The sequence below is a fragment of the Camarhynchus parvulus genome, chromosome 26, assembly GCF_901933205.1.
Source record: "Camarhynchus parvulus chromosome 26, STF_HiC, whole genome shotgun sequence".
NCBI classification, from domain to species: domain Eukaryota; kingdom Metazoa; phylum Chordata; class Aves; order Passeriformes; family Thraupidae; genus Camarhynchus; species Camarhynchus parvulus.
In genome coordinates this window covers 1,281,751-1,297,135 of record NC_044596.1, presented here as the reverse complement: position 1 = coordinate 1,297,135, position 15,385 = coordinate 1,281,751, and the positions used below count along the sequence as shown (strand labels likewise).

The following is a 15,385-nucleotide window of genomic DNA, read 5'->3' as shown; positions in this document are numbered from 1 at the left end:
TGGGCACTGGGGAGCTATGTCCCACCCCATGGGGAGCTGTGTCCCACCCCATGGGGAGCTGTGTGCCCCCACAATGGGGAGCTGTGTCCCCCACCCAATGAGGAGCTGTGTCCCCCACAATGGGGAGCTGTGTCCCCCACCCAATGGGGAGCTGTGTGCCCCCACAATGGGGAGCTGTGTGCCGCCACAATGGGGAGCTGTGTCCCTCTCAATGGGGAGCTGTGTCCCACCCCACTGAGTGAGCAGCCCCCCCAGGGCACGGTGTGCCCACAATGTGCCCTGGGAGAATCTGCAGAGGTTCACATTTTGCATAAAACTCACCAAACCCCCCTCAAGTGGTGTCCCCCAGATGTGGAGTCCAGACTCCAAATTGGCTCCTTCTGCTCTGCTGCTGTGTCAGGGCTGGGTTGGAGCAACTCCAAGGTCCAGATACCTGGGAAAGGGGCCTGTGCTCTGTCCAGCTCAGCTGCCCTCACCACAAACCCCTTCACAGCCCAGGAGGGCTCTGCAGGGCTCTGGAAAGGTGGGTGGGATCCTTGGGCAGTGTGACCTGAGGGACCCCAGCCTGCCCCCAGGGCCAGTGGAGGCAGCTGGACCCTGGAGCTCTGCAGCCATCAGGGATCTGCTAACCCTGCTCAAGAAATGTCACTGCAGGCTAACCCTGCTCAGTAATTCACTGCAGGCTAACCCTGCTCAATAAATGTCACTGCAGGCAGCACCCACCCCTGCTGCCCAGTGGGGAAGCTCTGAGAGACAAATCTCCTCTGGAAACTTTGGAATCCCCACTCAGCTGAGCTGGCTCTGCTGTGGCACCTACACTCACACCTTCCTAAGGAGTCCCACTGCTCATGGAGTCACTCTGTTCTTGTGTCCCTGTGACAGCCCCCAGGGTCTGTGCAGGATGTTGAGGTGGGAGTCCTTTTCTCCCTGAGGAACCATCTTAAAAATCTTCTGCAATAAACATTTCATCCCCAAGGGGATGTTTTGAACTCAGCCACAATGTGAAATTGTTGTAGCTGGTCCAGTTTATGCAGAGAGAGCAGGTACAAACCTGCTCCCAGGATTAGAGAGTATGAGGCTGTTTACTACGTCTTCTGAAGATGTAAAGTATGAATCCTGCCCTAAATCTCAGGGCTTAGAGATTTATCCATCCCCTGCATTAGGCAACAAATCAAAGGAACTGAGGAAAAACCGCAGCTCTCCCACCCAATTTCAACAAGAGGAGCCTTCTGCTCTGGGGACGGGAGCTTTTCAAGGTGCTTTTGATCAATTCTCTTTGTGTCAGGCCTGGGTGAGGGCAAATGCAGCTTTCCTGGAGCAGTGCCTCCCTTCAGAGCCCACAGCTCTGTGGGCAGGGGAGGGTGAGCTCTGCCCTCCTGCCCCAGGACAGGGCCACAGGCAGCAGGGACAGGCTCAAAAGTGACCCAGAGCCAGCACAGGAGTGAGGGATCAGGGCATTTCATCTGGAAATGTTGCATGGAGAAGCTTGAGGTGTAAAAGATCAGAGCATTTCATCTGGAAATGTTGCATTGGGAAGTTTGAGGTGTGAAGGATCAGGGCATTTCATCTGGAAATATTGCACTGGGAAAGTTTGAGGAGTGAGGATCAGGGCATTTCATCTGGAAATGTTGCATTGAGAAGCTTGAGGAATGAGGGATCAGGGCATTTCATCTGGAAATGTTGCATGGAGAAGTTTGAGGAGTGAGGATCAGGGCATTTCCAGCTGGAAATGTTGCATGGGAAAGCTTGGGATGTGAGGGATCAGGGCATTTCACCTGGAAATGGTTGCATGGAAGCTTGAGGAGTGAGGATCAGGGCATTTCATCTGGAAATGTTCCATTGAGAAGCTTGAGGAGTGAGGATCAGGGCATTTCATCTGGAAATGTTCCATTGAGAAGCTTGAGGAGTGAGGATCAAGGCATTTCCAGCTGGAAATGTTGCATGGCAAGCTCCAGGCTGTGCTGTGAGACCCGTGGTTGGTGTCCTCATGCTCAGGATGAGCTGCCTTGCTCTCAGCCAGGCTGGGCACAGGGTGGCATCTGGGCTGTCCTGTCCCTCTGGCTGCAGCCCTGCCTGAAGCTAAACCATGTGCCTGCTCAGGGCTTGGTGTGATGGTGGAGCAGACAGTGCTGGGTTCATGATGCACTCAGTGATCTCAGAGGCTTTGTCCAGTCTCCATGGTCCTGCTGTTCTCTGGCTCTTCCCTGACCCCAAACCTTTCCCAGGGGTGTGCAGAGCACCAGCCCAGCCAGCAGGGGAGGAGGGTGGGTGCTCACAGTGACTGGTCCACCCATGAACCTCTTATTTCACAAACTTCCCGCTCCATCAAAGCAGGGGCACTACCAGACCCCACATCACTGGGAGCATTTCACTTTCCAAAGACTCTGATGGTTCTCCTGGCCTGTCTGCAGTGGAATGTGGTGCTGCCATGGGCTCTCACTACAGGACATGCTCTGATTGTTTTCTGCAGAGTTTCTGTGGGCTCCACTGGAGTGAGGTCTTTGGGGGAATGCAGTGGCAGGTCCCTGCCCCCTCCAGGAGAAGCAGTCATTGACCTGCTCCTCTGTCACTGTAAGAGTAAGGGCAGCAGTGAGGGACATGATGGGGCTCCCCCAGCCATGTCCTCCTCCTGCAGCTCCTGTGCTCAGCTGGGCCCTGGGCAGCACAGGGGGTCCCGGTGCTCACAAGGGCCCCTCCAAGCCTCTGGCACTCTGGCAATCCCAGCTGCCTGCCCCCTCAGCTCCTCTGCTGTGCCCCTCACAGCTCCCTGCCCCTCTCATCTCCCTCTGCCCCTGCCTGGGGATCTCCTCCCCTCCTGCTGGCCGTGCTCGGGGCAAGGGCAGGGGGCAGCGAGCACCAGGAGCTGCCTCTGCTGCACCCAGAGCCCCTTCCCACGGGGGGCACGCTGCCAGGCTGCTGGCACCCCTCTGGCACGGCTGGCACCCCACAGCACGTGTGGCTGCTGGCAATGGGCCCTGCAGCTCCATAACCATGGGCTGAGCTTCTCCTTCCGAGCTGTGCAAGGGCCCTGGGAGCCCCAGGGATGGATCCCGTGGGTTCTCTGCAGCCCCCTGGCATGGAAACCTCATCCAGGTGGGCAACAGGGACCAGCACAGCCTCTGGGGCTCCTGCTCCTGCAGAGGGATTTGTTTCTGCAGCCAAGGTGTGCTGGGGAGATGAACCCTGGGTCCTGCAGCCCAGTGAAGTGAAATAATAATTCTTGTCTCTTAAAAATCAAGAAGATGCAGAGCTGGACACAGAGAGATACAGAGTGGGCCTTCAGAAAGTGCTTTCAGGGTTTTGGTGGGACAAACATTGAATCTCAGTGGCTCTCTGAAATGTGAGCCTGGTGTTCAGTGTTGGTCATTGGAAGTATCTGAAGTCAGCACTAAAGCAATGTGACAAGGACTGGGGGTCTGGTGATGAACAATGAATCAGCTGAGGTCACTTAACCTGGAGGAGAGGGGACTGAGGATGGACACAGACCTTCAAGGACAAGGGAGGAGGGTGGATGCTCACAGTGACTGGTCCACCCATGAACCTCTTATTTCACAAAGTTCCTGCTCCATCAAAGCAGGGGCACTACCAGACCCCACATCACTGGGAGCATTTCACTTTCCAAAGACTCTGATGGTTCTCCTGGCCTGTCTGCAGTGGAATGTGGTGCTGCCATGGGCTCTCACTGCAGCTGCTGCTGCAAGGAGTCAGGGAATACGAGTGAACACAAGGAATAGCAGGTTTTGGAGTAGATGGCAGCAGGGATATTGAGGATGTTGTGTTTGTACACATGGGTGCTGTGTCCCAGGCTGGCTGGGGTTTGACAAGTTGGGAATGGCTGCCCCAGCCATGACCAGCTAAACCTGGGCAATTCAGGAGCTGACTCACAGCAGGGTCACAGATCTTCCCTCTGGTGGCAGGGGGGTCCCCTGAGGAGGCAGGCTGGTATCTGGGGATGGAAACAATTTTCCTAGTTTAATTTTAGCCCTAGAGCCCTAGGGCTAATTGCAATCATGTGCAGGTCCACAAGTAAACTCTCACATGCTTCTTGGGCTGTCAAGGGGCCTGGTGCTTTCCCAGTCTTCCCAGAGAATCAGTTTATGTTTAAAAAAGGATGGGAAACACCCTGGGAATTCCTCCACCAACCTGCCTGTGCAGATGGTCTCTCCCTGCCCTCGGAGTGAATCCCAGAGGTTCTGGAACCTGGAGCAGATTCTTGGCTCTGCCTCCTCTGGCTGCTTCAGTGCACAAAAACCACCTGGAAAGTGGCCATGGAGATAGGCCTGTGCAGAAACCATGCAGGGGTACACCCAGGGAAGCAGGTGTGTGGAGACCTGGAAAGGAGCAGGGGAAGAGCCAAGCTGCCCCACTACAACCAAACACCGTGCCCCACATCTGCTGGGATGGGCTGGGATCTTCATGCATGGAGCCTGGAGCCAGCCAAGGGCAAGGGGCCTCCTCAGCCCCCTCAGACAGGGCAGGCTGACAGGGTGGGTGCTCAGCAGCAGCAGCAGCTGCTCAGGGGTTTTCTGCACTGGCAGGTCCAGCCCTGTGCAGACACTTTGGGGGTGCAGCTCTCCTGGGGGCTGCAGAACACCTCTCTCCACAGGGCTGATGCTCCTCAGTGCAAGCTGCATTGCCAGGATCATTGGAAGCCACTCCACAGGCTGTTTTGACCCCTCTGCAAGCTCCTTCCCTTTCAAGATCAGCTTCTGGGTCCATGCTCTCCCAGCCTTGGAGCTTTCCAGGGTGGCAGAATATGCTGCTTAATGAGAGTATCTGGAAAACTGGGAACTTCTCCATCCTTCTAGACCTCCTCATGAGCTGCCTGGGTGCTTCTCACCTCCAAGTGTCCTGGCTGGAGCTCCATCAGCCAGGAAGGTCCCATCCCAGCTGGCCATGGGCTGACTTGTGCTGCCACAGCTTCCTAGACATGCCACCGTTGCTCAGGTGTCCCTCCCCAAACGCTGCCCTGCACAGCCAGGAGTGCCCCTGCTCTGACTCCTGGCTGACCATGCTGCAGCAACAGCAGGGCTCACTAGCCAAGAAGGAATCCCACACCAAACTCCACGGGGAAAGACTCCAAGTGCAACCACAACCTCACCCCAAAACGTGGAGGGCAAAATGCCTGGGTGCATCCTCTTGGCTGCAGACCCTGCACCCACAGCAGGCCCACCCTGGCACTCTGTTCCTCAGCAAGCCCCAGCCAGCCTGGGGGAGTGTGCAGACCCTGTGCTGCCCAGCCTGCCTGCACAGCCTGGGGTGTGAGCACTGCAGAGCCTGGGGTGTGAGCCCTGCCCAGCCTGCCTGCACTGCCCGGGGTGTGAGCACTGCACTGCCCGGGGTATGAGCCCTGCACTGCCTGGGGTGTGAGCACTGCAGAGCCTGGGGTGTGAGCACTGCACAGCCTGGGGTGTGAGCACTGCCCTGCCCGGGGTGTGAGCACTGCAGAGCCTGGGGTGTGAGCACTGCACAGCCTGGGGTGTGAGCACTGCCCTGCCCGGGGTGTGAGCACTGCCCTGCCCGGGGTGTGAGCACTGCAGAGCCTGGGGTGTGAGCACTGCACAGCCTGGGGTGTGAGCACTGCCCTGCCCGGGGTGTGAGCACTGCCCTGCCCGGGGTGTGAGCACTGCAGAGCCTGGGGTGTGAGCACTGCACAGCCTGGGGTGTGAGCACTGCCCTGCCCGGGGTGTGAGCACTGCCCTGCCCGGGGTGTGAGCACTGCACAGCCTGGGGTGTGAGCACTGCCCTGCCCGGGGTGTGAGCACTGCAGAGCCTGGGGTATGAGCCCTGCACTGCCTGGGGTGTGAGCACTGCAGAGCCTGGGGTGTGAGCACTGCACAGCCTGGGGGGTGAGCACTGCAGAGCCTGGGGTATGAGCACTGCCCTGCCCGGGGTATGAGCCCTGCACTGCCTGGGGTGTGAGCACTGCCCTGCCCGGGGTGTGAGCCCTGCACTGCCTGGGGTGTGAGCACTGCAGAGCCTGGGGTATGAGCCCTGCACTGCCTGGGGTGTGAGCACTGCAGAGCCTGGGGTATGAGCACTGCACTGCCTGGGGTGTGAGCACTGCAGAGCCTGGGGTATGAGCCCTGCACTGCCTGGGGTGTGAGCACTGCAGAGCCTGGGGTATGAGCACTGCACTGCCTGGGGGGTGAGCACTGCACAGCCTGCCTGCACAGTCTGGGGTGTGAGCACTGCCCTGCCCAGGGGGTAAGCACTGCCCAACCTGCCTGCACAGCCTGGGGGGTGAGCACTGCACTGCCCAGCACTGCCCCACACTGCCCAGGGTGTGAGCACTGCCCTGCACTGCCCAGCACAGCCCAGAACTGCCCAGCACTGTCCTGCACTGCCCAGGATGTGAGCACTGCACTGCCCTGCCTTGCCCTGCCCTGCCCTGCCCTGCCCGGCACAGCCTGGGGTGTGTGATCACTGCCCCAGCACCGCCCAGCACAGCCCAGCACAGCCTGGGGTGTGCACTCAGCATTGCCTGACCATCCCCTCCCAGCACACCCTGCCCCAGTCCTGCCCATGGTTATCTCCATCAATAGGTAGGCTGGACAGGAGTGGCCTTGTTCAGCACACGCCACACGCCCTGGATGGGCCTTACCCAGTGCCCCCCTCACCATCCCCTCCTCTTTTCCTCCTGAGCAGTGGCCTCAGGACCTCCTGAGGCCCAGGACAGGTGCTGACTCACCTGGTGTGTGAGCACACATCAAACAACATCACCAGAAAAGTCAAATTGCCCCAGGATGGCAGGTTTGGAGGTGGCTTGGGACGCTTCAGCAATCCCTAGACAGCCCCTAGCTCTTGGCCAGCCCTGAGCTGTGCAGTGCAGAAATGGCTTTGAGATAAAGGGAATGGTGTGGCCCATCCTAGAGACGCTCCCTTTGGGAGGGAAAAGGAACGTGCAGAGGTTGGAATGTCTTTAATCCCCATGCATGGGCTCCAGGCACAGTTGCCTCCAGCAATAACAGCCCTTTGACTGTGCTGGCTGAGTCACTTCAGCCTCCCAGGATGGGGACATTTTATCATGCACAGGCCTGCACCTCTGAGGGCTGTGTGTCTGCTGAGGCTCTCTTGTGCAAGGATCCTGCTGTGATGGGACCCGATCCCAACATTTTTCTGGTCGTTCAGGCGTGGTCCCTGCCAACAAACAATCCTCCTACTTCTGAAAATGAAACCCCACCTCTGAGGAGCTGGGATTTATTCCAGTTCCAGCCACACTGCTGTGGGCAGCAGGTGGAGTGTCCGTGTCTGCTGGTGTCTGCAAGTCCTGGTACCACCTCAGCAGGGCCAAGCAAGGTGACAGTTCTCCATCCACTCCTGAGCTTGAGTCATTGCTGGTCTGAGCAGTCTTTGTCATGTTCATTAGTGTCCTCAGCCTGCCCAGAAGTTGGCTGATCAACCAGCAAGGTCATAGAATCACAAAATAGTTTGGATTAGAAGCAAACTTAATGACCATCCCATTCCACCCCTGCCAGGGCAGGGACACCTTCACTATCGCAGGTTGCTCCAAGCCCCAAACCTGGCCTTGGACACTTCAGGGATGGGGCAGCCACAGCTGCTCTGGGCAACCTGTGCCAGGGCCTCACCACCCTGAATAAATTCTAAGAAAATTAGACTCAGCAACTGAGAAATCACATCAACTAGACCAGGATTGCTCCATGCTTATTATTCCACTTCACTGGGCTGCTGGACCCAGGGGTTTATCTCCCCAGCACACCTTGGTTGCAGAAACAAATCCAGAAGGCTTTGAGCTCTAAGGCTGTCTCCAGGCTGCTGTGAAGCAGCACCTTGCTGTAGGAAAGCCAATGAAATCCAGGGATTTTGTTGGAAGGCAGGAGCTGAGGGAGAGGCAGGAACAGACAGATGCTGACAGACAAAGGCTGAGGCCAGTGTGATCTGGGATCTCAGGGTTGCTGTGATTTTGTGGACTGAGGTCCAGCTTCACAGACTGTCTGTGCCTCAGGCAGGCACCCTGCAGCAGAGATCCTGCACCCTGGGTCCACACAGGCCCTGCACCACCATCCCTGCCCACACCCTGGAGAGCAGCTTCCTACCCTGGGGGGAGCAGGAGTGTGGGGAGGGGACAGACTCTGCCCCAGGCTTTTAGGACCACGAGTCAGGGGATGACAGATGACTGGTTTGCAGAGTTGTTCCCTTTTCAATGCTGCTGACATTAATGTGCAGTGACCTCGAAGCAGAATGTGTTGGCCATCCTTGGATGCTGCAGGTGCTCTCCTCAATGAGCTGCAGCATTGTCGTCCCTCTTCTTATACAAGAGCAGCATCCCAAAGGGCAAAATGCCCCAACTTAGACAGGGAGGGACCCAGCAGCCCTGTCCCAGCTTTTCAGATGCCCTGCTGTCCTCTGAACCCTTTTGCCATCCTCCTGTTGTGGCACCCTGGTATGGAGCAGCCCCAGGAACCAGCTCTAACCCCAGGAAGGAGGTGCCACAGAGAGCAGGTGTGATCCTGCAGGTGTGTGGGATCATCCACCTGGCATCTTCCACCAGGTTTTGGTACAATTGCTTGAGCTCTTCCCAAAATCATGTTGTATGTTGTTTATGAAAAATAAACAACAAGTAATAAGCAAGGGTGGTTTAATGTGATGTGTAAGGAGTGAGTGCAGTGAGCAGGGCCTGATGGGGGCTGTCCTGTAAGAGAAGCCATCCTGGGACATCCAGGGATAAACACAGCATGTCTTCTCCTGCTAAAACCTGAGCTCCCTGTAAGAAAAGCTGGAGTTTTCCTGAGCTTGAGGCCCAATGAAAGATTTCTTGTTTAATGCCAGGGTGGCCCTGTCCCTAGAATATTATCAAACTCTGTTTGGAATTGGTTTTTGGTTTCTCTGTGTCATTCTCTGATGATGAGTTATTGGATTCATTATGTGCAATGTGAAGAAGCACTGGTTCTTGTCCCACTCCCAGCATCTGAAAACTTCTCTAGCTGCCCTGCTGCTGTGAAAAACAGCATTGTCCACCACTCCAGTGGTTTTTGAGGTCTCTGAAGCATCTTCCCTAAATATTGTTTGTCTGCACAAAAATGGCTTCATGTTGGAAACAGTCCATGCTGATGGTGGTCTGGAAAGTCTCTCAGTCTGTTTTACTGGTTGGAGGAGGGACTTGTAATAAATGGCAGGCAGCAGGATCCAGCAGAAGCGTGACAATGGGCTTTGCTTTAGTGCTGACTTCAGATACTTCCAATGACCAACACTGAACACCAGGCTCACATTTCAGAGAGCCACTGAGATTCAATGTTTGTCCCACCAAAACCCTGAAAGCACTTTCTGAAGGCCCACTCTGTATCTCTCTGTGTCCAGCTCTGCATCTTCTTGATTTTTAAGAGACAAGAATTATTATTTCACTTCACTGGGCTGCAGGACCCAGGGTTCATCTCCCCAGCACACCTTGGCTGCAGAAACAAATCCCTCTGCAGGAGCAGGAGCCCCAGAGGCTGTGCTGGTCCCTGTTGCCCACCTGGATGAGGTTTCCATGCCAGGGGGCTGCAGAGAACCCACGGGATCCATCCCTGGGGCTCCCAGGGCCCTTGCACAGCTCGGAAGGAGAAGCTCAGCCCATGGTTATGGAGCTGCAGGGCCCATTGCCAGCAGCCACACGTGCTGTGGGGTGCCAGCCGTGCCAGAGGGGTGCCAGCAGCCTGGCAGCGTGCCCCCCGTGGGAAGGGGCTCTGGGTGCAGCAGAGGCAGCTCCTGGTGCTCGCTGCCCCCTGCCCTTGCCCCGAGCACGGCCAGCAGGAGGGGAGGAGATCCCCAGGCAGGGGCAGAGGGAGATGAGAGGGGCAGGGAGCTGTGAGGGGCACAGCAGAGGAGCTGAGGGGGCAGGCAGCTGGGATTGCCAGAGTGCCAGAGGCTTGGAGGGGCCCTTGTGAGCACCGGGACCCCCTGTGCTGCCCAGGGCCCAGCTGAGCACAGGAGCTGCAGGAGGAGGACATGGCTGGGGGAGCCCCATCCATCCCACTCTTCTACCAGCCCTGCAGTTTCTATTCTAGGCTCCCCAGAGGTGAGGATTTGGCATTTCCCCATCCTTCTGCCTGTTGTCATCTGCTGCTCTGCTGCTGCCTCCTGTCCTGCAGGCCAGGGCCCAGGTGGGACAGCGTGGCCTGGCCAGAGCTTGCCCAGCCTCAGGAGGAGCAGAAGCATCACAGCTGGTGTCCTGCTCCTCACAGCCCCTGCAGTCACCCCCAGGGTCTCTGTTCTTTCCCAAGAGCACTTCTGCCCTGCCCTGGCTCTCCTGTGATTCCCACTAGCCCAGGCAGAGCTGTAAACCAATACCCAGCTGTATTTGGGCAGCCTTTTAGCCCTGTTCATCTATGGAGCTGTCTTGGTTTGGAAACACAGGTGTGTGCTAAGGAAGGCAGGAGCCTCCTTGAAATGGAAACTGTAAACCCCCTCCCTCCAAATTGCTATAAATTTTAAATTAAGGGGCTCTCAGACAAAAATATGGGAGCAGGAATAACAGTTCTTTACTAGAGAAGAAAATAAAAAGATAAAATAAACAATGCAGTAAACTCAAATAACACGGACAGAGTCAGAACCCAACCTGACACCCTGTGGGTCAGGGTGCTGGCAGCAGTCCCATTGGAATTGTGGCTCAGCCCTCCTGCAGTGTCAGGGGTGGTTCTGCTGGAGCAGGGATCCTGGAGAAAGGTGCAGTCTCTGCCTCTGGAGATCCAGGGGAAGAGGCAGCTGCTGTTCCTCTGGGCAATCCAGTGCAGAAGCCGTGCTGGTGTTCCAGAATCTCCAGATTCTATCCGGGTAGGAATGCTTGGCTCCTCCCTCTGGGCTCACATCTCCCAGTGGGATGCTGTAGTTCTTATCAGCCATGCAGGGACATTCAATGGCTGTTATCAGCAGATGTCTCCCTAGAGGGAGGATTGGGTGTGGAAGAGATAGGGAAAACTGCCCAATTAACAGAGGACAGCTGCCATCCAGATGGCAAATAGAATACAATTTGGTCGGCAAACCAGGACAGGAGCCTTTCCCTCAGTTTCCCTGTGGAATTCTGAATTTCCCAACTGCTCTTCCCCACCAACCTCTCTCCTCATATGTGCAAGTTGTTGGCAGGAATGCCAGGTGAGATGCTGTCTGTCCTTAATCATGCTCGTCATTTGGAAGGGAGCCATTTATTAAGTGTGGCCTCTCTGCTGCCCTTTTGTACCAAACACATCTTCTCCCCTGCACTGAATGTCAAAATTTAACATTTTACTAAAGAAAAGCTTAAGTCATGGTAGCTGGTGTCTATTCTTTCTTCTCCATTCTTATGCTCTTTTACTCTGTATAGAAAAAAAATTTGGCACAACTCATTTTTCACGAGCTACTACTGACAGTTCCTCATTTCCTTGCTCTTTCTTCTGTGTTCATACAAATAATTTACTGGTAAGTCCCCATTTTTCTTCCAGGACTCGAAGAGATTTGTGCCCTAAAGCTTTCCTTTTTAAAGGATGTCTCTTTCCAATTTTCCTTCCACATCAGACTCTGAATCCTTGGCAGAAAGGCTGCAGTCACTGTGGGTCCATGTTCTTTGGGCTGCTCCTCACCACTGAGGCCATGACACTGGCAGTAAATTAGGAAAGGACCCTAAGCACCATTTCCTTTTTCATGCCATCTCCAATCACTCTAAGAAGGTTTTTTAGTAACCTCAGAATGTAAAACTTTCCTTTTTTAGGCACTTCCCCAGGCCCAGCTACCTTGCTGGGATGTGTCTGTCACCCAGGGGAACATGGTGTCAGTGATGTCCCAGCTCTGGGAGGAACAAAGCTCAGGAAAGAGGCATGTCCAGAGTCAGAACCAGCCTCTGCAAAGATGCTGAGATGATGACAGCAGTAAACTCAGATGTGTGGTGCTCCAGTGGGTCAGCGAGAGAGGATTGTGTCTGACCAGGTCTGAAACAGCCCTTGGAGTGTGCTTCTCACTCTGCCTCCATGCCTAGAGCTGTTCAGACACCCACCCCTGGGTGCACTGTCCCCTTTGTCTCCTCCTTTCCCATCACCTGTGTAGGTGTCCCCATGTCCACTGCTCTCCTCCATGCCTTGCACTCACTTCCACCCCTGAGGCTCCTGCTGGCTCCTGCCTGTCCAGCCCACCAGCCCCAGGCACCTGCTCTCTCTGCAGCCTCTGGTTTGGTTTTTTCCCCAGCAGTTCCAGTTCCTGCTGCCAGCTGTGAGGTCCCTGAGCAAACATCTGTGAGCAGCTCCTCACCCTCTGTGCCTGCTGTGCCACAGTGGGGTAGGAAAGCTGCCCAGGGCTGGTTTCCATCCCCTCTGGAGGGAACCACTGAGGGAACACACATGGGCAAAGGCTGCCTGACTCCAGGATAAATGTGGGACAGCCTGGCTCAGAGCACTGGGGTCAGTCTGGGGTAACAGAGGCACATCTGCAGGGCAGAGGCCCCTTTGTGCAGCACCAAACTCACCCCTTGGCCCTTCTGCTGCACCTCCTGGGCCACACTGGGCTGCAGCTCACCTGCCAGCTCACCTGCCAGCCACCTTAAGCTTGCTTAAGAGCCCTGGCTGGCCAATGTGATGCTTTCCAGCTTTTCAGCAAGAGCCCAGAACAACTTGAGAAACAAGCAGCAACATCCTCCATTTCATGTCAGGCTGTTGTCGTTGGGTTTTTAACAAAGTTTTCTTTTTTCTAATTATAGGATGTTGCAGAACAATCAGCTGAGCCGCATCCCTGCAGAGGCACTGAGAGATCTTCCAAATCTCCAATCTCTGTAAGTCATTAAAAATCAATGCTGCGAGCTGCACAGTCCCTTGGGGACCCCAGGCTTCCCAGCATTTGAGTCATTAGTTCCTTTGTCAAGGATGTTCTGTTCCTTCTTCCTTTTCTTTTCCAATTTATTCAAAGATTACTGTCACTTAGAGTGGAAGGGAGGGGAGGACAGTTTTCAAGGAAGAAACACTGTCTTGGTAGAGGATGTTGAAATTACAGCTCCCCATGTGTGCATTGTGATGAAAAGGCCACCAGAGCCAATGCATATTTCAAGGAACATTGGAAAATATCCACCCAAAGAGTCTCTGTTCTCTGCACTGTGGACCACAGAGGGGAAAGGACCTGCCAGCGAGCATAGAGCTCACTCTGGGCTGTCAAAGGGCAAGTTGGGCTGTTTTACCCAAATGGAGGATAACTGTGGCAGGGCAGAACTGCTTTAAAGGCTTTAATGATGCAGCCCTGGGAAGAAGCTGGGGCTGTGATTGTGCTTTTGCTGTACCCACAGCAGGTCTGGGCTCCTGTGTTCCCTAAAAATCACAGCACTTTGGAATTCTGCTGTTTCCTGAGTATGGGCAGAGTTGAGACCAGACCTGGGAGTGCCAGTGGATTTAGGGAAGGTGTGTTTGGTGCAGGGAGCACGGCTGCAGCTTGTAAGAGTGTTCTGAGTTGGGCTGAACTACTGAAAATCTGCCCTTATCCCTTAATCCTTAACTCCAGCCCCAGTCTTACACAGCCCTTTTATCACAGAAATGGGAGCTGGGAGCAGTTTCTGGCAGACTCCTGCTTGGAGCAGGACTATCCCAAATACTCAGGGGGCAGCTGCAGCTTTGTCTCTCCAAGCACAGAGATTCCCCTCTCATGGCAGCCTGGGGCTGTTCTTCCTGGGGAAGAAACTTGATTTCTCGAGTCCAACCTAAAACTCCTGGAAGGCAATTTGTGGCCATTACTCTTTGTTTGATCACCTGGAACCACCCTGAAGGGCTTGGCTCCATCATCTTTGGTTGCAGGTCCCTGGCAGTTCTCCTCTCAGCCCCTTCCCTGCTCCTTCCACCTCTGCGCATGGGGAAATGCCCTGGGACCCTGGCTCAGCCACTGGACCTGTCTCATTCCTCCTCATCCTCCTTACACTGGGCACCCCAAAACTGGGCACAGTTCTTCATGTGTGGCCCTCTCAGTACCCAGTAGGAGTTTCTGTAAATATCAATTTAAATATTAATTTGCAATGGGGGTGTTGGCTGTGCAGGATATGAATGTTCTTTCTGCCAGAAGAGATTTGAAACATTTGTTGTTGAAACACCATTGGCACATGGTTGTGGTTATTATGAAATTGTGTTGACATCACCACCAGTGCCAGAGTCAAGACCCCCACTCCAGGGATTTTGAGATCAGGTTGTTTTCCAAGTGACTTCTCTTTCAAGGAAAGCATGGCATGGAAGGTGTGCTGGTTCTTGGCTTCTTTTCTGCCTCTGTCAGGGTCAGGATTGAAAGTGAGATGATATTTCGGGTTCAGACTCAGATATATTTTTTTTTCTTATTTATGTTAGTCTCACAAGTTGTGAGTTCTGCAGTATTTCACTAACAAACTACAAAAATGGCCCCATATCTATCACTACAAGGTCTTTAAAGAATAAACTATCCAATTAAGAAATGACACCTAAATTATTTTTACTTTTAACCCAATAACCAACATCCCATGCCCTGCAATGCAGGTTTTTTAATCCAGTTACACAAAACCACCCAAACCCATGGAGAAGGTGAAGAAGAAGGAGCAGCCTCTGCCCTAAAACCTCCATCTTGCTTTATCTATATTACTATATTCCAACCCCTTAAACTCTTAAGTTTTAGGTTTTATATGGTACCCTATGATATTACAGAGGCAATACCCTATGATATTACCTACCCTGTGATATCACACACTTCTATTCAAACTCCACACCCACAATCCCAGTTCTGTCATTCCATTTTGGAAGCTTCTCCACAGCCTCAGGTCAATGCAGTGTTCTCCTGGGGGTCAGTGCCTGTCAGCACAGAAAGTCTGAAATTCTCAGCATCCAGGGTTCCAGCAGCAGGTCACTGCCCCAGGAACTGCCCCAGGAACACCCCTCAGCCTGTCTCTCCTATGCCCTGCCAGTGTGTGACAGCCAGTGCCACCAGAGCAGAGCCAGCCTTGGCTTCTGAAGGTTCTGCCACAGCCACCAGTGCAGCTCTGGCCACCAGTCCTGGGGCAGTCCCCAATGCTGGGGGGCAACCTGGGCTAGGGCTGGGTCCACATGCTCCATGTCCTGAGCCCCTGCCAAAATACCACAGGGCAAATGCAAACCACCCCAAGTAAGAAATGCAAACCACCCCAAGAAGACACTTGCAGCACTCTGGAGTTGTTTAAGGGGCAGGGTGAGAGGATCCCTTGTGTGAATTAGCACTGAGGTACCTGCTCCTAGTGCATCTCGAGGCCACCTCACCCAGGGGGATTCTCCCAGGTGTCTCCAAAGTTGGCTCAGGAGCTAGGGCCAGCTGGGATCCAGTGCTCTTCCCGCAGAAACTGAACAGTAAAAGCAAATTTTTGGAAGAAACAAGCTGCTTTAGACAACCTGAGGGAGACTAGGCTTGGAATAAAATCAGAGGGTGAGCATGTGGGCAGGTCTGGCTCGGACAT

At 54.5% G+C, this 15,385-nt stretch overlaps 1 protein-coding gene across 2 annotated transcripts in view; it reads left to right on the top strand.

Moving 5' to 3' along the window:
* The window catches only part of LGR6 (leucine rich repeat containing G protein-coupled receptor 6), a 172,400-nt gene that overhangs the window by 76,278 nt on the left and 80,737 nt on the right, over positions 1-15,385 (top strand). For both annotated transcript variants that reach the window (XM_030965678.1, XM_030965677.1), the window contains exon 4: positions 12,662-12,733. In XM_030965678.1, coding sequence (XP_030821538.1) covers positions 12,662-12,733 — 72 coding nt within the window. The remainder of the gene's footprint in view (positions 1-12,661; positions 12,734-15,385) is intronic.